Consider the following 17,718-nt stretch of genomic DNA (forward strand, 5'->3'; position numbering starts at 1 on the left):
AAGAGCAAAACATTGAAAAACTAGGGTTGAAAATTCAACAAAAATTTTAATAAATAAACTATTGAAAAGGTAAAATATAAAACAAATATGAAAGTTTACTTGATAAAAAATTTACCGTGTAAGAAGTGAGAATAGTAATATTTTTAGGAAGATTAAAGTTGCGAATAAAGAGTTAGAAATACAAATTCAATATTTAATTTGTTTGTTCATTACATTCGAGGTGTTTACTCGTTTAAAATGTTTCCAAACTTGGTTCAAGTAAAGTCGTTATTATAATTAATACAAATTAAATAATTTCAAAATATATCTTTTGGACCATTCAATGGTTACTGTTTTTGTGCGCCTTACTTCAATTGTCATGTAATAGTTTACTGTTTGCTCAAAAATATCGCGATTGTTAATTGATTTACAGTAATGTGTCTGCGTAAAATCAAATGATAAGAAAAACAATTTCCTGAACTCAACATTTCCAGACTGACAAAATAATTAAAGCGGTTTACTTAACTTTTGAGGTATTATTTGAATAACTGGTTTCGAAGATATCTACATTTTTTTTCGTATGAGAATACGGAGGTGTAATTATTCCCCAAATAAAGGCCTGACAACCGTTAGCCGGAAATTGCAATGCACCTTTGAGTGGTCCGACAATAACTCATAACCGCGTTCGAAAGAATTCATTCCCAGAAGCACCACACTCGCTGCGTGATGGTCGAAGCCCGCACGACACTCGTTGATCAAACTGCAATGACTAATCATTGAGGCATTTAACACGGCGAACTCAATCTTGGTCTTTCGTTGGTTTTTCGCAGCATCAGCAGCGTGAGCAGAATACACTCAATTAGCACTTTCATTATTTCGGTCGGTCGGTCTTAGAACCGAATTGGGCACGCCGTTCGTTGACCCCAGGGTGTTCTACAGGATGCAACTACGCGGCAACGTGAGATGCGTATTTTTTGGCTGTAAACAACGACCAGCACATTCGCTGCCGGTGGTTCCCCGCTCAGTTATTTGATTTAGGAGCACGTCAATGGGACTGAGTTTCGTCGAGTTTGATAACGACTGCCATTAGGCTGCTTGCAGAGCAATAAAAGTGTGTACACAGTAGTATTTGATTAATGATGCTTCTTAAATTTCTGACGAGAATCCAGAGTAGAACGATTGGTTTATTGAGTTTTATTTACTTAGCATATAAATTTACAACGAACAAAAATATGCACTAGCTCATTATTTTTGCAATCGACTCCAAACTTTTTCCTTTCGTTTCGGGTACGAAGAATGCAACGAATAAAGTACCGGCGAGAGAGCAACTCGAAAATAGAAACAACGTTCCGTGCATTCCAAGGACCTCGAAGAGGAACGAAAAGTACTGTAAAGAAAAGAGTAAAACCAATAATAGAATTAATTTAATGGAACTATACGTCTTAAGTTTTAAACCAAATTTACATTCAATCTTACTCTAAAAGTGAGATCCAATCTTTTTTACGATAATAGATTAAAACATGAGAACAAATTTTGGGAATAAATTCTACACCATTGTTTGAATCATTTATCTATAAATACAAATAGCGTTTTAATCGAGACAAAGCTTTAAAATCCAAACTGACTTTCTCCTCCTTAATCATAACAACAAGGACATAATTGAATACACCTGCTAATCTTACCTTAATTGCAGCAAAAGCAAAAATCCACAACATCGTCATGCACACCGTGACAGAGAGCCCTTTGATCTGCGGGGTGTTCGTTATTCCGTTATGCATGTCCCCCGCCGCCAGAGCCGTAGATAAAACCCGAGAAGAAAGGAAAGCACGTCATTAGAAAAAGGTAAAACTGCCCGACTGCACAATAAGAGCCGACGTTTCGGTGCGCTCCGGTGCACAAATTAAATCTCCTAGAACAACACACCGATGATGATATTGCACTCACCTTTTGCGGCATGATCTCGGCCAGGACGACGAACGGCAACGTCAGGACACCGAGGGACGCGACGAAGATAACGGTCGAGAAGCAAACCAAGGGTAACCAATTGTAGGCGGTCACATCATGGCCGATACTCTTGATGTACGAAAAGGCGGCAAAAATGGCCAGCCCGATTGCGATACCGGCACCGGATACTATCAACAGGAGCTGGAATGGAAATAGCAGAACATGGGCTGTTGTGGTTAGCTAACGGCAAATGGCTTGTTAGCTGAGGCTAGAAACTCCATCCGCATTTGTTCCTACGCATGTTCGGAACGTTTACACTTCCGCAGTGATGTTTGATATGAAAAGCTTTGTCAAAATAATTGGTGCAGTTTAATTTTAACTGAATGAAACCCTATTTTATGCCTCATAACGCCCAACGTACATCGGCCCTCATCGTATCGTTTTGACGTAATTCAATTGAATTGCATAAGTAAGCTAAAAGAGAGTTGGAATGGAACTTGCAATCTATATATTTATTCGAGAACCGATCACTGGAAAATTGACTTCTTATCGGCTTGTTGCTATTGACATCCGAATGGGGATGATGATGCAAAGACTGCAACAGTCTTTCAGGATATTTTGCTTGTAAAATGGTGCAGTTGTTTTGCCACTAACGATAGGTTTGGTACTGGAATGATATCACATGTTGCTTCTATGCCGAGCTTTTCGAGCAATTTACCCTTTTAATAGTGTCAATACATTAATTGCGCAAAATATGGCTTGTTAGAGAATGAAATAACATTGCAGTGTTTTAGAGCCCGTGGTGCATAATTCCTGGCTGGTTAAATCAATATTTTTGCGCAATTTAACATAATTGCCAGTTTCTCATATCAACTATGGAGATGACGAAAGCAATTTACAAACTGACAAATTTACTTCCACTTGAAGTTTGGTTAAATTTTATACACCCCTTGAAATGAACTGACTGTTTGCACTCTGATAACCATAAACAGCAACGTTAGGATTGCATATTATGTGTCATAGATTTCTGATTTCTGATTCAAGCTACAAATATTTTCGGAAGTAGTTTGCGAAACAGTTAACGCTCTTCAATCTTTTAATTAAATTTATGTTTATCAGGGTTTCACTCCGCCACAAAATTTAATTGTGGAGTCCTACATATATTACACAGTGCAACAATTTTTTTGTCTTGGCTTCTATGTATGAATTTCAATGAAGTTTGATGCGAAAATAAATTCCCCTGCGTTTGAACCTATTTCAACTTAAGGGGTAACAATGGCGCCATTTTGAATTTTTTAGAAATCGGAAACTTTCGATGTTTTTTCGACGTCATTTTGTTTTAAGACCAAATATCGAAATTCTGAGAGTTTGTCCACATATTAGCATCTTCTTACCCATCTTTAAAAAAACAGATCTTAAATCGAACAAAAACTGAGCTCAAAACGGTGATTCTACGAAACTGGTTTTGGCATGGTTTTAGTATATATCACAAAGCAAAATAATATCGAGTATGTCTGAGCATTAATAGGAATGCGCTAATATCTAAAAATGGTAGTCAAACTATATCTTATAATGAGTAAAATAGTCTCAGAAATTGATTGGTACGTGTCTGATATACGTAAAATGTCAACAACATTTCGATTTTGCCTTAACTCCCCTACAAAAGTTATTTTTTCTTTCGCATTTAACTTTATCGAAGACGCTATGATTCTGTCTTATAACTGAAGCTAGATTTCTTTGGTCGGCCCTGGAGGATCCCGTAATTGTTATTGTATCTTTGAGTATCGCTTACACTCTTGATATTACATTAAACAGATTTCAAATAAGTTAATCTAACGTCGAGAAGAACCTATTTTAGTTTTTATTGATGGTCTGACACCTTGACTTAGAGTCTTCTGACTTATGAAGGGAGATGGTCCCACACAAATGAAACATATATTTCAACCAGTTTTTTAATCGGAAAACAGCTGGAAAAGATCGGGATGATGCACAGAAACCAAAAATTTACGCCGGACATCATGTTTAATCCGGGCTTCTGGAAACAGCCCACAATGGCCGAATTGAGTATTTCCGGAACCAGAATTGTACCTAGAGGTCAGAAATTGAAATTGAAATTGATTACCGGTAAATGGTTGGACACATGTCACCTGAGACCCTATTGTGGTCATTCACCTCTATCCAGCAACTCCTATCCCAACCTCCACGTGGTGCCGACCGGAATACGAGAAACCTTAGTGGAGATCGGGTAACCAACCCCCGGTGGAAACTTTGGTCGTATGCTGACTGGAAAGGGGGAACGTACGCGGCTGTTTCCCCATGTTAGGGGCGGCGTACAACAGCGTCTGACCCGGAGCGGGCGGCTGAATCATGAAACGCGGTGTCTCGCCAGCTAAATCTAAGACGGCAACCCCGTCGCGAGACTAGCCATCACCACCTTAGTAAGGTAGCATGGCAAAAACACTTTACTACGAATAATCAAGAAGAAGAAACAGACCGGATCAATCGGCAACGACCTAGGCGACGAAAAAAGTAGGAGGGTGGTATTCAAGACACGACCGCATGACGTTGGACTACGGTATTCTTATATTCCATGAAAACAAATAATAGAGAGAATTGCAACTCTAGTATTTGCTGCAATTTTATCTAACAGTGCATTTCTGGATGCTGAGACGTTAAAACGTTATAAATAATAATATATACTAAAAGAATGGATATCTTTTATTTAATCGCTGTCATTTCATACATATTCGAATCAACCCTTTGTTTGCTGCACTACCGAGACAATCATTTAATTGAGCGAATTGGTAAAATTTTCCTATCTAAGCAAAAAGCAAACTTTACGAAACTATCTGAAATTGGAGCCCAGAACCGAAAATTTCAAATTTGAAAATTGTTTGACATTTAATCGATAAAACTCATGCTAGGTTAGTTCCAGCCCAGCATATAACTTCATGTATTTGAAAAACAAAAACGTTTGGTTCAATAACTCAATATAGCAAGAGCTCAATCACACGTTTTTCGGTAGTTGTTATCAAGGTTTGGGCGAGTGACAGGATAATATCTTAACTTCTTCAGTTGTGATTTAGAGCATTTCTAATTGTTTTGTTATTTTTCACGATAGCGACAAGTTTGTTTCTTTCTCTGTGTGCGAGAAACAAAATCAAAACCGCGCACCGAGAAACAAAAACGAAAATTTAATGAATGCTCATTGAGAAAACTTGCAACTCTTTTTACCAATAATTTATGATACTCAAAAGAACCCGTTTTGATCTAAATCAAATTTCTAGTAAATAAGTGTTGATCATTCATAGGTAGTAATTTTTCCTCGATGAATAAAGACTGGCTGAAGAAGTTAAAATCGCTGCTGTAAAATCAAATTCACAACTGTGTTCGTTAAGACGTTTTAATATTTTCAATGACAATAATAATCTTCGATAAACACCCGCTATAGTTATTCACACACATGCTATAACTATCTAAACACGCGTTAAAACTATTCATACACACGCTGTAGCTATAGTTTTTTATACACACATGCCGAAGCTATCCATACACACGCTATTCCTTTCCATACATCCGATAAAACTATCTATACACACGCATAAGCTATCCAACCATGTGCTATTACTATCCATACATACGCTATAACTAATCATTCCACACGCAGCAGCTATCCACACACAAGCTATATCTATCCGTACACACGCTGAAGATATACACGCAATAGCCATAATATGCTACACATGCTAGTGTCTTACACACGCTTTAGCTAGCCATACACACGCAACAGCGCCATCCCTATCATCGCAAATGTCATAGCAATACAGATGCACATACGCTATATGTGCACACTGCACACACACTAAATGGCGGTAGCTTTCCTAGTGGCGATGCTGGCTCGTGCAGTTTCTGGCAGTTCTGGCAGTTTCGTGCAGTTTTCACCCAACGACATCTGAATTGGATTACCGCTGGTGGGGTCCAACTCAGATCGAAGGAGAACCGAACTGAATGAAGAAATGCAGCTGCCCACTACCTCCGCCGCTGCTGCCTGATACCACCGCTCTGGTTCTGCTGCAGCTCAGTTTGGCCGCTGGAATCAGCCACCGCTGCTGATTATACAAGACCGGCCTGGTGGCCTTCCACTTGTTAACTGATGAGGCCTTCCACTTGCTATGAGACGACACAGGCTATTATATAGCCCAAAGCAAAAATCCATCCGCGAGCAAACAAGAAGCGAGCTTGTGATTGGTTGAATGTGCACGACTTTTAACACAACTTTTAACTAGTTTAGTATCGAAAACATATTTAAATTATTATATGACAATCTTGCGCAATATTTCCCCTATCAATCAAGCCATTGGTGTTTAGAATCTGTTCAGTGGTAATGATAAAAGAAGCATTTTAAAACGGTGTTGAAACACCTGTTGCAGCTACCGAAAGCGAGCTCGTTATTGGTTGAAAGCTGCGAGACTGTTTACAAAGTCAGATCGGTTGTATCCGTTAGTGTCGACTGTGCTTGTGAAGAGAGGTGGTAATTGGTTGCTCGGTATGATTTAGACAATCGATGTGATTTATCAATTTTTCAATAGTGTGTCTCGAACAATAGGTTATTTTTGTTACATAAATTCAACCGTAAAAGAATTTCTGATCGGTTGATGCCAAAACCTCGAAATTCTGAAAAGAAATGACTGATATATAAGCGCTCAAAACCTGACCACTTTTCCCTGGTTTTCCCCGGTTGAATTACTAGATTTTCAAATTCAGGTGCCTAACTTCGATATAGACGTTAGTCCAACGTCAAAAAGACACTGATTGGAAACTCGGAACATGGAACTGTAGATCGCTGAACATTCCGGGTGGCGACAGGATCCTACTGGATCAGTTGGAACCCCGTCACTCCGGCATCGTAGCGTTGCAGGAACTTTGTCGGAAAGGAGAAACTGTACGGAGGATGTGTGGCCGCAGGGCCCAGTACTACCAGAGCGGCGGCACAACGCATGAGCGGGGTACCGGCTTTATTGTGTTGGGCAAGATGCAAAGTCGTGTGATCAAGTGGCAGGCGATCAGCGACAGGATGTGTGTATTGAGAATTAAAGGCCGGTTCTACAATAACTCCATCATCAATGTGCACTGCCCGCATGAAGGGAGACCCGATGGCTAAAAGGAAGTCTTCTACGCGCAGCTGGAGGACGTATACGACGGCTGCTCGCAGCGGGACATCAAGATCGTCATCGGGGATATGAACGCTCAAATCGGAAGGGAAGACGTGTATAAACCGGTGATCGGACACGAAAGTCTGCACACCGAAACGAACAACAACGGCCAAAGATGTGTCAACTTTGCAGCTTCCCGAGGAATGGTAGTCCGAAGTACATTTTTCCCCCGCAAGGACATCCACAAAGCCACTTGGAAATCACCTGACCAACAAACAACGAACCGAATTGGCCATGTGCTCATCGAAGGATGATTTTTCTCGGACATCATCAACATACGCACCTACCGAGGTGCGGACATTGACTCGGACCACTACTTAGTGGTGGTTTGTATGCGCTCAAAACTGCCGACTGTCTACCAGTCACGACAGAGCCGATCCCCGCGGCTCAACATCAAGCAGCTACGGGACCCGCAAGCTGCCGAAGTCTACGCACAACAGTTTGAAGCGGCACTACCCACGGCAGAGGAGCTCAGCGCAGCTCTCTCGAGGATGGCTGGACCATGATCCGCACGGCCATTAGGGAATCCGCGACAACAACACTAGGAACAGAGGTGCCGAGTGGCGGAAACGACTGGTATGATGGGGAATGCCAGGCAGCGGTGTCAGAGAAAACCGGACCTGGGTAAATTACCTGAGGGTAAGGACGAGAGAAAACCTGGTCAAATACAGACGGGCAAGGAACGACATGACCACGATCCTGAGACGAAAAAGCGCCAGCAAGAGGATCGTGACCATGAAGAGCTAGAAGAGCTGTTCACTGCTAATGAGACGCGAAAGTTCTACGAAAAGGTTAACCAATCCCGTAAAGGCTATGTGCCGCGAGCCGACTTTTGCAAGGATATGGAAGGTAATCTCATCACGAACGACAGCGAGGTGGTCGACAGGTGGAAACAGCACTTCGATGAACATCTGAATGGCGATGCAACAAACGGAAGCGTAACTGGAACGGACCTGGGAATGCCAGCAGTAGATGACCGGGTATTAGCCCCCGATCTCCACGAAATTCAGCGGGAGATTGAGAGGCTGAAGAACAACAAACCCACCGGTAAAGACGGCCTGCCGGGCGAGCTCTACAAACATGGTAAAGTAACGCTTGCAAGAGCACTGACCCAGTGTAGTGCTCTAGCAAGCGTTACTTTACCATGTTTGTAGAGCTCGCCCGGCAGGCCGTCTCTGCCGGTGGCTTTGTTGTTCTTCAGCCTTTCCAAGATCTGGGAAGAGGAAAAAGTGCCGGAAGAGTGGATGGAGGGAGTCGTCCCATCTATAAGAAGGGCGACAAGCTGGAGTGCTGCAATTATCGTGGCATTACGCTTGTCAACGCTGCATATAAAATACTCTCCCAAGTTCTATTCCAACGTCTAACACCTTTAACAAGGAGGTTCGCGGGGCAGTACCAGGCGGGTTTCATGGGAGCCCGCGCAACCACGGACCAAATTTTTTCAACCCGACAGATTTTGCAAAAATGTCGTGAGTACAATGTGTCCACGCATCACATTTTTATCGACTTCAAGGCAGCCTATGATACAGTTGATCGAGAACAGCTATGGCAGATCATGCACGAGAACGAGGATATCTTCCCGGATAAACTGACGCGGCTGATCAAGGCTACCATGAACCGTGTGATGTGTTACGTGCGTGTCTCGGGGATGCTCTCGAGTCCCTTCGAGTCATGCCGAGGATTGAGACAAGGTGATGGGCTCTCTTGTTTGCTTTTTAACATCGCCCTGGAAGGTGTTATACGAAGAGCGGGACGATTTTTACGAAACGGCTTAACGGCTTCGCTGATGACTTCGACATAATAGCACGAAACTTTGCGACGGTGGAGGAAACCTACACCAGACGGAAAGCGGAAGCTAAGCGCATTGGACTGCTGATCAATGCGTCGAAAACTAAGAATATGAAGGGAAGAGGCTCCAAGGAGAACAATGTCAGCCTCCCACCCCGGATCACCGTAGACGGCGATGAGTTTGAGGTGGTAGACGAGTTCGTGTACTTAGGATCGCTAGAGACCGCTGACAATAACACCAGCAAGGAGATCCGGAGACGCATTCAAGCGGGAAATCGTACCTACTTTGCACTTCGTAAGACAATGAGATCCAATCGAGTGCGCCGCCGTACAAAGTTGAAACTGTACAAAACACTAGTTAGACCGGTAGTCCTCTATGGGCTAGAGACGACAACACTGCTCTCAGAGGACCTCAACGCCCTTGGAGTTTTCGAACGGAAGGTGCTGCGAACCATCTACGGTGGAGTACAGACTGAAGACGGAGAATGGCGTAGACGCATGAACCATGAGTTGCACGCGCTGCTAGGAGAGATCCCCATTGCACATCTGATCAAAGTTAACAGATTGCGATGGGCCGGACACGTCGCAAGGATGCCGGACGACAACCCGGTTAAAACGACCCTTCTCAGTAACCCCTCCGGCACCAGAAACAGAATAGCACAGCGTACACGATGGCTTGATCAGATTAAAAGTGACCTACGAGTGATAAAACGCCTGGGAGCATGGCGCCATACAGCCCAGAACCGAGTTAAATGGAGACGACTTCTTGATACAGCACGAGCCACCCCGGCTCTAGCCTGCTAGGTAAGGTAACGAATACCATCCAATATGAGTATTTTCGGAACCAGAATAATGCCTAAAGGCCAGAAATTGACTGCACGTCTCCGAAAAAATGCACAAAATGGCCGAATAAAGCTCACCAATTACGGGTATTTCTGTAATCTGGACGATGCACAGTAGTCTAAAATTGACCTAGACAACATTTTGATTTCTATGATGACGTCTTCCGGGGTCTGGAAAACACTTTACATGACCGAATACCACGCGGTATAGGTATTTCCGGAACTAGAATGATGTCTAGAGGCAAGAATTTTCTGAATTCTGAGATGGCGATTTCCACAATCTCGAAGAAAGGACAAAATGCCCGTATAGTTAGCACTAAATACGGGTATATTCGTAATCTGGATAATGAACCAAAATTAACTCAGGACACCATTTTGGATTTCGAACATCAGAAAAACGTCACGGTTTTTGTATATATGCTTAGTTCTCATTTTGATCTTCATCAATATATCCATTGTACAAAATTGACGTTATACGTTTCACGCATTTCCTGTGCGGAATAAGAGAAAAACTTGTGTGAATCGGGAGGATTCACTAGATGATAAGGCTCTTTCAATTTCATTGCTTCAATTTACGTGGTATTCCTAAATACAGTGACATGACGATATTATCGCGGTCCGTATTTTCACGTTTTGTTTTTATCACTCTCTAATTCATCACAATTTTTTTTTTTTTCATATAAAGATATTATAAGCATGAATTTATCCACCTAGCGATGAGATCTAGCCTTTCTCATACCGAAACTGTCTTGTGTTGCACACGACATGCAGGTTATTTTTGTTCGTTTTGAAGATGTCCTTTTGGCTTGGCTTGCGCTGTTTACAGCCCGCTGATCAGCTGCGGCTGTCATTGACTCGCACTTTTTCGTTCAGCTCTTCTATGTTAGGTCGGTGCCATAATGAATACGAAGCAAACGTTTCATATGTGTTTCCATTGTTGATATTATTCCACTCGTAAGACAAAACGTGTTTCGCACCATCTCGCCTTCATTATAGCATCGGTTTTACTTTCGTGAATCAAAACCACCTGACATCCCGCTCGAATTCGTGCTGAAGGATGTCGGAGATTATAGGCTATCATCAACGACAGCTTGGAAGAACGAACAGAGAGTTGTGCAATACAATGAGAGTAGAATTAATTGATAACTTGCTGTCATGCATATACAGTCATTTTCAGAAGCCTGGTCCTGGTGCGTCTGTTTGTTAAGTTTTTACTGGATACGCAGTTTATATCGGAAACAGCGATAGAATAGTGAGGGGCAAAAGTCGGCACTTAATTGTTTTTGCAACGAAACTACTTCATAAAACTATTATCAAATTCGTTTTTTTTTTTCAAAGCGATACATAATCCTTTTTTTCACAAAATTTATTTGACACATTTTAATGTAAATAAATGTTTTACGGAGCCAATTTAAACATGAACCTTTTGTCTTCAAAACCTAGTACCAGAGTTTTTCGAATTTTGTTCGTAGCATGAGAATTTCACTTTTTGAAAAAAAAAATCTCAAATGCGAACTTTTACCCTGCATGCGGGGCAAAAGTACGCAGTTTACGGGGATAAAGTTCGCACTGTATGAATAGTGTATTTATTACTATCCTTTAATAAAGTTAATATTTTTTTGCTGATTTCGCACCGATTCTTTTTAGCTGCGTTAGAGCCCCGAAACAAACTTTCTATTTCTGGAAACCCGGTTTTCCGACGATATGTTCCGAAATTGAGGGATTTTATGAATATTTGGACAGAATTTTACAGAATTGGGTGTTTTAGTGATATGCCACGAAAATGGACCTTCCGTAATAGATTCCACTGGGCTTCTAGAGGCCACAGAAATAAATAAATAAATTTATCCATCCCACCATCCTATATGGGTATTTTCGGAACCGGGATTATGTTCAGAGACCCGGAAACGTCTCTAGAGGCCACTTTGGATTCCAATATGCGTATTTCAGGGAGCGGGAGAGAGGCCAGAAATCAACTCCAAGCGCGATTTTTAAACTCAAGATGGTGACTTCTGGTTCCCGAAAGGCATTCAAAATTGTTCAAATACCACCTCACATGAGTACTTTCGGAATCGGAATGATGTCAAGAGACCAGAAAACGACTCCAGATGAACCGGAAGTCACCATCTTGTTTAAAAATTTTTTAAGACGATTTCCGGTCTCAGGGAATCATTTTAATTTCAGAAATGCACATATTGGGGGTACTCGACCATTCTAAATTGTTTCCTAAAAACCGGAAGTCGCCATTTTTAAATTCAAAATGGAGTCTGGAGTAATTTTAGGATCTCAGGGTATCTGTTCCGGATGGTACATTTTGAAAGCATATCAATGTGGAACTATTTTTATGAGCTTCGAACCAACAATTGTGAGATTCTTTAAAAAAAATGTGAAACCATGAAATTTCTCAGTTTCGAAGCATATTCACGGGAACCGAACTTCCGGGAATAAGAGAAACACCTTTGAATAAACTTTTTTTTTCACCTTTCTTTGTATCTCTAATTCTGGTAATTTCTGAACAAAACTAATTTGATTTTTATGACAGACACCGAGTTTCTGTAGTTTCCAAATAGGTGAATCATAGTTCCCAAAACTAAGAAAATTAGATCAAAACAACAGGCTAAAACACAACCTTACTCATAGCTCCACATCAGTAAAACGAAATTTAATGTATTTACATGTGTGTATAACTGACATTATAATGCTTTAAAGTCATACAATGTTGCCATTTTATTTTGCTCGTATGTTTCAAAAAGGCCAAAACGGCAGAGTTGTATAAAATAGGCATCGTTTACAAATTTTTCCGCATAAGCCTAGGTCTTCTTTCCTCAAGCCAAACAATAATCACGTTGTCAAGATGAATGGGGTTATTTTAAGTTAGTCTGACAAGGTTAAGTACTTGGGACTAATTTACGATAAAAAACTTATCTTCAACGAGCACATTGAGAGTATACAAGCCAAGTGCATCAAATATACGAGATGTTTATATCCTCTCATTAACAGGAATTCTAAACTTTTGATTTACAAACAAATTTTTAGACCAGCAATGCTTTATGCTGTACCGATCTGGTCAAGTTGCTGTTCAACAAGGAAGAAAACGCTCCAAAGGATTCAGAATAAAATTCTAAAAATGATTTTGAAGCGTCCTCCTTGGTTTGGTACACTCGAATTACATAGACTTACTGGTGTTGAACCATTAGAAGCTATGTCAAATAAAATTATTAACTATTTTCGACAAAAATCGTTGCAATCCTCAATTGCTACGAATAGCTCTCTTTATAGCCAATTAGTTAGCAATTAGGTTAGTGATAAGTTTACATCCCCTTTTCTGACAAGTAGGCTTAAATCCCTACGAATGATAAGTCCTAATTGCAAAAGCAAACAAATCCTAACAATCACAATTACAAATTTCTAACAGTGTTGAGAAGTCACCATTTGTGGTTGGACACACATACTCATTACTTACTAATATTTATCATAAATACTTAAGCTACTAACAAATCCCCAACTTAAAAAAAAGCGACTCTCAATGAATTCAATTCGTGAGGCTTACGTTATATCGTTTACAAATAAGGAGCTTTCTATATACATTGTGGTCCCTTAAAAGGGAGGGGGTTGGGGTAGGAAAATGTCCACATTCCATATAATTTTGTCCCCGGTGAGATTGTTTGAAATCACCCAAAATATATGGATAGCCCTCAACGGACACTTTTTTAATTTGGAATCGTAAATGCTGAGAGCAGTGCCATTAAAAAAAACTTAATATTGATATATTTTTCTAACTGACATTTTCAATCTGGCGGAAATTTTGCACAGGTAGGCTAAAGATGTCATCAACCACGAAAGTTTAGCATAACAGTTATGGTTTCCTGATTATGGAGGAATAAGAAACAAAACCACTAAAATTTTAAGAGTAAAAAATTTTATATTTAGAACGGTTTGCCTAATTGGTATACTGTCTCCGGCAAAGTTGCAGACTGCAATTTTATTCTTCAGAAAAAGTATACTGCAAAACAAATAAATAATTATGAATTGAACATCTTAAAAACCCGCTTTTCAAAAACACAATTTTCTCTACGAAAACTACATATTGTTAGCTAAACAATGATAACAAAATATAAATTATTGAACAAAAAAAATTTTTTTTCTACAGCGTATTTCTTTTTCTTGGAAGATATATCTGCAAATTTGCCGAAGAACTATACCGATCAAACAAACCGTGTTGGCGCTGAAAACATTATTAGCACTAACAGGCACTCGGTCTAGTCAATGAATGAGTCAAGGTTCAACAAGATAGAGGGGGAGTTTTCAATGAAAGTCCGCATTAGTATGGGCAAAAGCAATGTGTACACAAAAGCCCATATTCATTTTTTTAAGTAATCCTTTTCAAGCATTGTCAGAATATTCTGTATAAGTTCCTGTCATGCACGGACCATTAGAGAACGTCTTTTTATGACGTAGTTATTCACACTCTTCGAGCCTAACGTAATTAATGAAAGTTCCCTTACGTGTTTATTTGCAAATTTCAGATTACGGAAGTTAATTTTGGATTAAAGATATACAAAAAATCTTTCTTTGATTCGTGATTTTTACTATCACGCGAATTTTTTTTACGTAATATAATACAAACGTCACTATATTCACCTTACATCATTTTCAGACTTAGTTTATATCTAACCTTTTTAAATTTTAAAGTAAATGCAGCGCTTAGGGAAAGTCTAGGTGCTTCATTCCACTGTCGAAATTTGGCCTTTGACAAGAACTCAGTAGCGGACTGTTAGCGTGCCAATTACGAGGCAGTCTCTTTCAAACTGGAACGCTTTGACAGAACAGTCACTGTATTGACTTATTTGTATCCTTTGACAGCTGTCATAATTTTTTTTCTCCAAATTCTCGTGTAAGAAGCGTTTTTCCACGTTTAAATGAGCTTTAAAACCTTCGAAACCAGCCCCGTGCAGGCAGCTTTGTTGCGGAATCAAAAAAGAAAGGCAAATTTTTTACCGAAACCCACAATATGAAAATCGCTGAGACTTTTTATAATTCTAAAAACGTACCAATTCACCAGCAGATTCACATAACCTTTACTGCCCACAACAGCCGAGGGCACATTTCCAAAGCATCTCAAACCCCCCAATGGTCTTACCTTCCGTCCGGCGCGTTCCACCAGCACCGTAGAAAAGTAGCTTCCAAACATTTGGATTGTCCCGATCACGATGGCAGACATGTTGGCCGTCAACGACGATCCGGATTCGGCAAACACGCTGGCCGTATAATTCAGCATGGCAAAGCAACCGCAGAATTGATTGAATGCCATCAGGCAAATTCCGATGAGGAATGCTTTCCTGGCATGTCGGCTTGCTGGAAGTGCAAACAACATCGGTTGATGTCATTAGAGTCGTCAATAATGTAAATTTCATCAGCAAATATGAAAAAATTCCTCACACAGATCGGCCCAAGTAATCTCGTCCTGTGGAATGGATTGTTTCTCGTCGCTGAATGTGTCCTGTAGTTTGACCAGCTCCAGCTTAAACTCATTGGACACCTGCTGCGTGTCGGTACAATAGCCGCGGAAAAAACGGAGCGCGTTTTCCGATCTCTGCAATTAAAAGCTTGTTAGAAGAGAAATGCTGCTCTAGAAGCTCATCCGTACCGCAAAGTCATTTTTTCGCATCAGATAGAATGGTGTATCCGGAATAAACGAAAAGCTTGCTATAAAGGCAATTGGAAATAGTAGCATAATCCACGGTATCGTCGCATAGGGCAGATAATTCCCCAAAATATAAACCAGAAGGATGCCGAAGTTACAGGATAGGACCAGTGTTGAAGCAAGCATGCCTCGAATTCTGTAACAAACGTAAATACCTAGACTGAAGTGTTAACTAATTTTTAGTTGCTATACCTGTCTTCCGAAATCTCCGCGATGAACGTTGGAATAACCATGAAACAAACTCCACCAGAAAATCCACCCAGAAAACGCATAGCCATTAGATAGTAAGCATTATCCGCCACAATGACCATAATCCAGGAGAGCTATTATGACAAAAATTACTTGCTAGATGTCTTGGAAAAACAAAAGTTCTTACAATTTGTGGAATCGATGCCAGACAGGCTGTTAGCTTTCTTCCATATCGCTCGGACATCCAACCCGATATCAGTGTACCAAACAATCCTCCAACGCAAATGGAAGCCCCGATCCACGAGCCTTCTTCGGTGGTTATTGGACCACTCGATAAGGGAGTATCGACAGATTGTAACAAGGCAAACGACGGAGACGTCCAGCCGCACGCAAAGCCATAATTAATGGATAATAGGTTCACTGTTTAGTTAGAAAAGTATTTTATTTTTTGATGGATTTTCAACAGAGAATTATATTTAGATTCAAACTCACCGCAGAACGTTGCCAAGTACTGATTTCGGGCACTGCTCGAGTGTTTCATCGTGAGATCCTATTCACCGCGGCCGTCCTTCTACGGATCACAGCAGTCTCTAAGTGCCACCGACTTCGTACTTCCTGACATGTAAACTTATCTCTCCACGTTTGTACCATGATCAAACACGCGAATATCCGTAGCTGTTGCACAATGATTTATCACCCCCCCCCCCCCCCCCAGCTTCAGCTGGATGCAATAGACGCCATCCAGACGGTTTACGAACGGATCACCTTATCATCCAGTAATCGTTTTGTGCTACCGGTGTTATTAACATTAACAAATTGAGAAAGACAAATCGAAAAATGGCTGCTATAATCAAAAATGATAACTTCGACTGGATGCATCTACGATATCGAGATCTCACGGCGTGATTGCTAAATGATAACGATGATGCGTTGTTGATGATAATTTTATTGCAATTCGCTTCTTCTGCAATGCTATCTGCATTGCACTCCAAATGGATCCGTAAAAACTTCAAATGTTTTTTTTTTTAAATTATTAAACTCAAAATCAAATCAATTACTATTCCCAATTCCCAATTTCCTATTTCCTATTTCTTATTTGTTTATCTCTTATTGTCTATTTCTTCCTCCCACTTTTTATTTTCTGTCCTTTATTCCCAGCTTTTTAATTTGGTATTCTTTCCTTCCCATACTCTGCTCTCTATATCCTATTTTCATTTTTCTTCTTTTTCACGTTATGTCTCATGCTTCTGTTTTCTTTTTTTTTGTGAAGTTCTCACCTTGTTTCCATTTTCTTTCAATTTTCTTGTCCTTTTCAGTGTTGAAATATTTACACACACATTTTAGCACCATTTATTATGTCTTCGAAACATGCTTTACTGAAATGCTGATTTTGCTCTATTGAACTCTCCTTATTTGTCTCTCGATGTTCGATATTGTACTTTATTTAGCTCTTCACTTTTTTATTTTAACTATTGATGAGTGTTTTATTCTATTTAGGATATTCACATGTCGATGCACAACTTTTGATGAGATAGATAAAACTTATAGGCTGTCGGCTCTATTATCGTCAGATTTGTCCTCTATCATCGTCCTGTGTAGGAGTTGATGAAGTCATAGAGAACTTATATTTTGCAGAAAGATGCTCTGCAATATGAAGAACCCTTATGCAAGAGAAAAACGCTCCAGAATATCATTCACCCCCCTGACGATAATAGGACAAGCCTGGCGAAAACAGAGCCGATATCCAGATGCATTTTAATATAATAAGTGTCCCAAAACTTTTGTTTCATTTTTTTGTCAATTTTTTTGAATTAGATATATCCAAATCTATCCTCAAGATCTATCTTTTTAACCATTTTTTTCATCTCATTGGTATCATACACCAAAAACAAATGGAGAAGATTTCATTGTTTTTTAGAAACTTTCAATTACTTTTTGTGTCTTATGGCCGCGCAATAGACGCGCCTATGTAATTGTAGCTCCTATTATATAGTCATGGCGAAAAAAAAAAAACACTTGCGGTTTTGGTTAATTTTTCTTATTCGCGCACTGATTTTAG

General features: G+C 40.2%; 1 protein-coding gene across 2 annotated transcripts; it reads right to left on the reverse strand.

Annotated features, from left to right (window-relative positions):
• Window positions 1–1,158: 1,158 nt before the first annotated feature.
• On the reverse strand, window positions 1,159–16,269 carry LOC129730384 (facilitated trehalose transporter Tret1-2 homolog). Of its 2 annotated transcripts, XM_055689679.1 has the most exons (9): window positions 16,152–16,269; window positions 15,847–16,079; window positions 15,663–15,793; window positions 15,414–15,606; window positions 15,206–15,359; window positions 14,907–15,121; window positions 1,924–2,124; window positions 1,662–1,727; window positions 1,159–1,366 (listed from the first exon to the last, which is right to left on the reverse strand). In XM_055689679.1, exons 1-9 carry the CDS (start codon window positions 16,198–16,200, stop codon window positions 1,217–1,219), a joined length of 1,392 nt encoding a protein of 463 aa, XP_055545654.1. In that variant the 5' UTR covers window positions 16,201–16,269; the 3' UTR covers window positions 1,159–1,216. The 2 variants fall into 2 exon arrangements, with proteins under 2 accessions (XP_055545654.1, XP_055545655.1); XM_055689680.1 differs by lacking the exons at window positions 1,159–1,366; window positions 1,662–1,727; window positions 1,924–2,124 and adding an exon at window positions 14,334–14,725 and having other exon boundaries at window positions 14,818–15,121.
• Window positions 16,270–17,718: the final 1,449 nt, after the last annotated feature.

This window comes from Wyeomyia smithii, chromosome 3 (genome assembly GCF_029784165.1).
Source record: "Wyeomyia smithii strain HCP4-BCI-WySm-NY-G18 chromosome 3, ASM2978416v1, whole genome shotgun sequence".
NCBI classification, from domain to species: domain Eukaryota; kingdom Metazoa; phylum Arthropoda; class Insecta; order Diptera; family Culicidae; genus Wyeomyia; species Wyeomyia smithii.

Excerpts from the sequence above, each read along its gene's own strand:
- LOC129730384 (XM_055689679.1), bottom strand. The coding sequence starts at position 16,200 with ATGAAACACTCGAGCAGTGCCCGAAATCAGTACTTGGCAACGTTCTGC. Across the intron at positions 15,794-15,846 it reads TGGCATCGATTCCACAAATT|CTCTCCTGGATTATGGTCAT; the intron begins GTAAGAACTTTT and ends TTGTCATAATAG. Across the intron at positions 15,122-15,205 it reads GATTACTTGGGCCGATCTGT|CAAGCCGACATGCCAGGAAA; the intron begins GTGAGGAATTTT and ends TTGCACTTCCAG.